At 47.2% G+C, this 4,054-nt stretch overlaps 1 protein-coding gene across 1 annotated transcript in view; it reads right to left on the minus strand.

Annotated features, from left to right (window-relative positions):
• Positions 1-4,054, minus strand: part of LOC119428997 (arf-GAP with GTPase, ANK repeat and PH domain-containing protein 1) — a 55,209-nt gene that overhangs the window by 14,197 nt on the left and 36,958 nt on the right. Inside the window, exon 4 of the mRNA XM_037696717.1 lies at positions 2,287-2,421. Coding sequence (XP_037552645.1) covers positions 2,287-2,421 — 135 coding nt within the window. The remainder of the gene's footprint in view (positions 1-2,286; positions 2,422-4,054) is intronic.

The following is a 4,054-nucleotide window of genomic DNA, read 5'->3' on the forward strand; positions in this document are numbered from 1 at the left end:
AGCATCAACGTGTGGCATGGAGGCTGCACAGCTGCAGAAAGAAAAGCTTTGCAGAGAGTGGTGAAGGCTGCACAGAAGATGTTGGAGTCAGTCTCCCCACCATCACAGACATCTACACCTCCAGATGCAGGAAGAGGGCCACCTGCATCATGAAGGACCCCACTCACCCAGCACACACATCTTTTGCCCTGCTCCCCTCAGGAAGGAGGTTGAGGAGCATTAAGTGTAGAACCACTAGACTGAGGAACAGCTTCTACCCTGAGGCTGTTAGACTCATGAATCTCTAACCAGGAGAATCACTGTGAAAAATCAAACAAACTGTACAGTGGTCCCTCGTTTATCGCTGGTGTTTGGGACCACGCCAGCGATAAGTGAAAAACTGTGAAGTAGAGATACAGTGTCCTGATGCATCCTCAATAGTATCACTCAGCCCTCTGTGAACAGTAAACAGCCATCAGGTGCTAATGATCCATTGTTAGGCTGATGGTCCTTCTTGATCATGTGATCAGCTGGTTCTGGTTGTCAGCAGCAAACTGGTTGATCCACTCTGAGAAGGTGCTATTTAAGAGACTGAGCTGAATACAGCACCTCAGACTGAAGAAGTCTCTCGGACGAGAGACGAAACGTTTCTACATTTTTTGTTGTTTTGCTTTGTTTTGGGTTTTTTTGAATGTCCAGAGGACCAGATTTAACTTTTTTCGATAGAGATACAGTGGTTCACACAGTAGGCTGCTATCACACTCTTGTTACTCCATATCTCCCTCCTTAAATAAACAATTTAAATTTAAATAGTGTAACATTTTAAATAAACAATCCATGCAGCAAGGATTGTTTATTTAAAATGTTACACTATTTAAATTTAAATTGTAGAGAAGAGAAGTGCAGCAGGACATCGCATCACATCAGCTCTGCAGCACGGAGCAGAAACTTCTTGATCAATGACACTGAAACAACCGAACACAGAAGTTCTAAAATAATTTAAAATAACTTTTAACACTTTTATATTTTGTGATTATGACGATTTTATGCTGCGACTTATTTGAATTTTAACTTGGAAGACAAAAGTCAATCGGTGCATCTGGACAGTAAAGGGTTAATCTTCACAAAGCTAAAATGTACGCATGGCAGAGAAGATCAGCTGATCAGCTGCAGGGCGGAGCTTCCCCTGCACCTGTGGGCTGCACATATGGTGCAAAATCATTAAAAATAATTTATTTTAAATAAACAACCAGTGGCTCATCCATCAATCAGCCAGTGGTGTCATGTCCAGTCTTATTTTGAAAAACCACAATATAAAGAAGCCGCGGAAAACGAACCACCAAGTAGCGAGGGACTACTGTAATGCTGCTTGATTGTTGCTATGTGCTGCTGATCTCATGCTGCTGATCTCGACTTTAAGCTGCTGTGTTCCTACCCGTCTGCTCACCAGACTCATGTTCAGGCTGCTGTTTAAACCGTGTTATATTACATTACATCTTAGATCCTTGTGCACTGTTTGTGTTCTTCTGACCCGCAGCCCCCCACCTATGAATGAAGCTCCTGTCAGCTGCTTGGACCCAGGAGCTGGTTCTGTTGGTCCTGATCCAAACCTCAGGACCACAGGTGAGAGTTGAACAGACCAGATGGACTCAGCTCTTTCTTCACCTGAGGGGGTCCTGGGGATCAGAGTCTGCAGTCTACGTATTTTATGGACCTGGGGAAGGCTTGTGGGTTTCTCGAGGCCCTTTGTGGGGGTGCTGTGGGGGTATGGGGTGCGAGGGTCGCTGTTCAGGGCTAACCGTTCCCTGTAAAACCAAGGCAGAACCTGGGTCCATGTCCTCAGCACGAAGTGGAGCTGTCCCTCGTCTCCTACCTGTTGGTGGTCCTCATGGACAGGATCTCCTGTCAGGCCCAGTCGTGGTGCCAAAAGACCTGGAGACCAATTGATCTGTACTGGATCAGGTGGTCTGGATCAGGTGGTCTGGATCAGGTGGTCTGGATCAGGAGTTAGAGTGAACTGGACCAGAACTTGAGTCCTTGTGCAGCAGCTGCAGCTTCTTCCTTTGTCTGGGTCAGCCAGGACACTGATGACTGCGGTCACCCCCGCCCCCCCGCACATAATGTTTTATTCTTTTATTGAACCCGTCGGGGCCGACCCCCCCGACCCCCCCCATGATAAAACTTAATTGCGGTTCTGTTGGAGTTAAATATCCGAGCAGCTCCATTTCTTTTCTAATTGACGTATAATTAAGAGCGGTGAATGGCTCTGATTGGGGGGGTGACCTTGGCTCCCTGTGGGACTCTTACCGTCCTGGAAGACCCGCTCCACGTTCAGGCCGTAGGTGGCGCAGGTCTCGTAGTAGGTGCAGCGCTTGAGCTCGTTGGAGAGTTTCCTGGCCCGGCTGTCGTCGATCACCCTCGGGTTGGCAGAGCTGATGGCGTCTGACAGGAAACAGGAAGTAGTTTGGTTAAAGAATAAACACCTTCCTGTCAACAAAGAGTGAACCATTAATCCTGACTGGTCTGGTCTACACAGAACCAGAACCAACAGAACCGGTAACAGAGGAACCTTAAACCATCAGAGGTCCACTGGCGCCATCTGCTGGATCCTATTTCTTCCTCCTGGAACCAACTTAACTCATCCTCTGATGAGAGGATTAACCGGTTCATCATCCTCATCAGAACCTCAGGACTCACTCCAGCTCTGATCTGGACCTGTTCAGATCTCATTTATTCAGACAGGATTTGAACATGGAGAAACCCTTTAATGAGTCCGGTCCTCTGGAGGATTCTTCTTATAGAAACGTTTTGTCTCTCATCCAGAAGACTTCCTCAGTCTGAGGTGCTGTATTCAGCTCAGTCTCTTAAATAGCACCTTCTCAGAGTGGATCAACCAGTTTGCTGCTGACAACCAGAACCAGCTGATCACATGATCAAGAAGGACCATCAGCCTAACAATGGATCATTAGCACCTGATGGCTGTTTACTGTTCACAGAGGGCTGAGTGATACTAGCAATCACAGCATTGTAAGAGGGGGACAGTTGAACCTGGAGGCTCCGCCCCTGTTTAATGATGGACGGTTTCTTTTCACAAAGATGGCCTCCTTTACTCCTCTCTCAAACCATCATTCATCTCTATCCAGGATGTGAACATCTTCATCCCTGAAAGAGTGACCGCTGGCCTGGAGATGAGTGTAGACCTCAGAGTCCTGGCCTGATGATGTTGATCTTCTGTGCTGGTCCATCCTTTTGGCCAGTGGCTGTTTTGTTTCCCCGATGTAAGACTGATCACCCTCCTGACACTGAACAACATACACAACATTGCTCTGTTTGTGCCGGGGGACTGGATCTTTGGGATGAACCAGTCTTTGCCGTAACGTATTTTGGGGTTTAAAAGCCACTGGGACGTTATGTTTAGAAAATAAACGTCTCAGTTTCTCTGATACTCCCTCAACATCTGGAATGACCACTGGTCTGGGTCTGGGTTCCTCCTTTTCACCTGTTGGCTGACTGGAGTCCTGTTTGGGTTTCTGCTTTCAGGAAGGCCCAGTTAGGATATCCACATTGCTCTAGAGCCTGTCTTGTGTGGGATTTCTCCTTCTGCCTGGCTCCTGAGCTAGTGGGGACGCTGTCTGCTCTGTGGTACAGAGTCCTGATGACTCCTAACTTGTGCTCCAAAGGGTGATGGGAGTCAAACTGCAAATACTGGTCTGTGTGGGTGGGTTTGTGGTACACCTCAGTTTGCAAATGTCCTCTATCAGAGACTGAGACCTCACAGTCCAAGAAAGCCAACCTGCCATTTTTTACATCTTCTCGTGTGAACTTGATGTATTTATCCACAGAGTTGATGTGGTCAGTAAAATGTTGGACTTCCTGAGATTTAATTTTAACCCAGGTGTCATCAACATACCTGAACCAATGACTTGGTGGTGTCCCTGAAAAGGACGTCAAGGCTCTCTTTTCTACCTCCTCCATGTACAGGTTGGCAACAATAGGAGAAACTGGAGACCCCATAGCACACCCATGTTTCTGCCTATAATATTGCTCCCCATATGTGAAGTAGGTTGACTGCAGG

Source organism: Nematolebias whitei, chromosome 23 (genome assembly GCF_014905685.2).
Source record: "Nematolebias whitei isolate Nwh7 chromosome 23, NemWhi1, whole genome shotgun sequence".
Classification (NCBI taxonomy): Eukaryota; Metazoa; Chordata; class Actinopteri; order Cyprinodontiformes; family Rivulidae; genus Nematolebias; species Nematolebias whitei.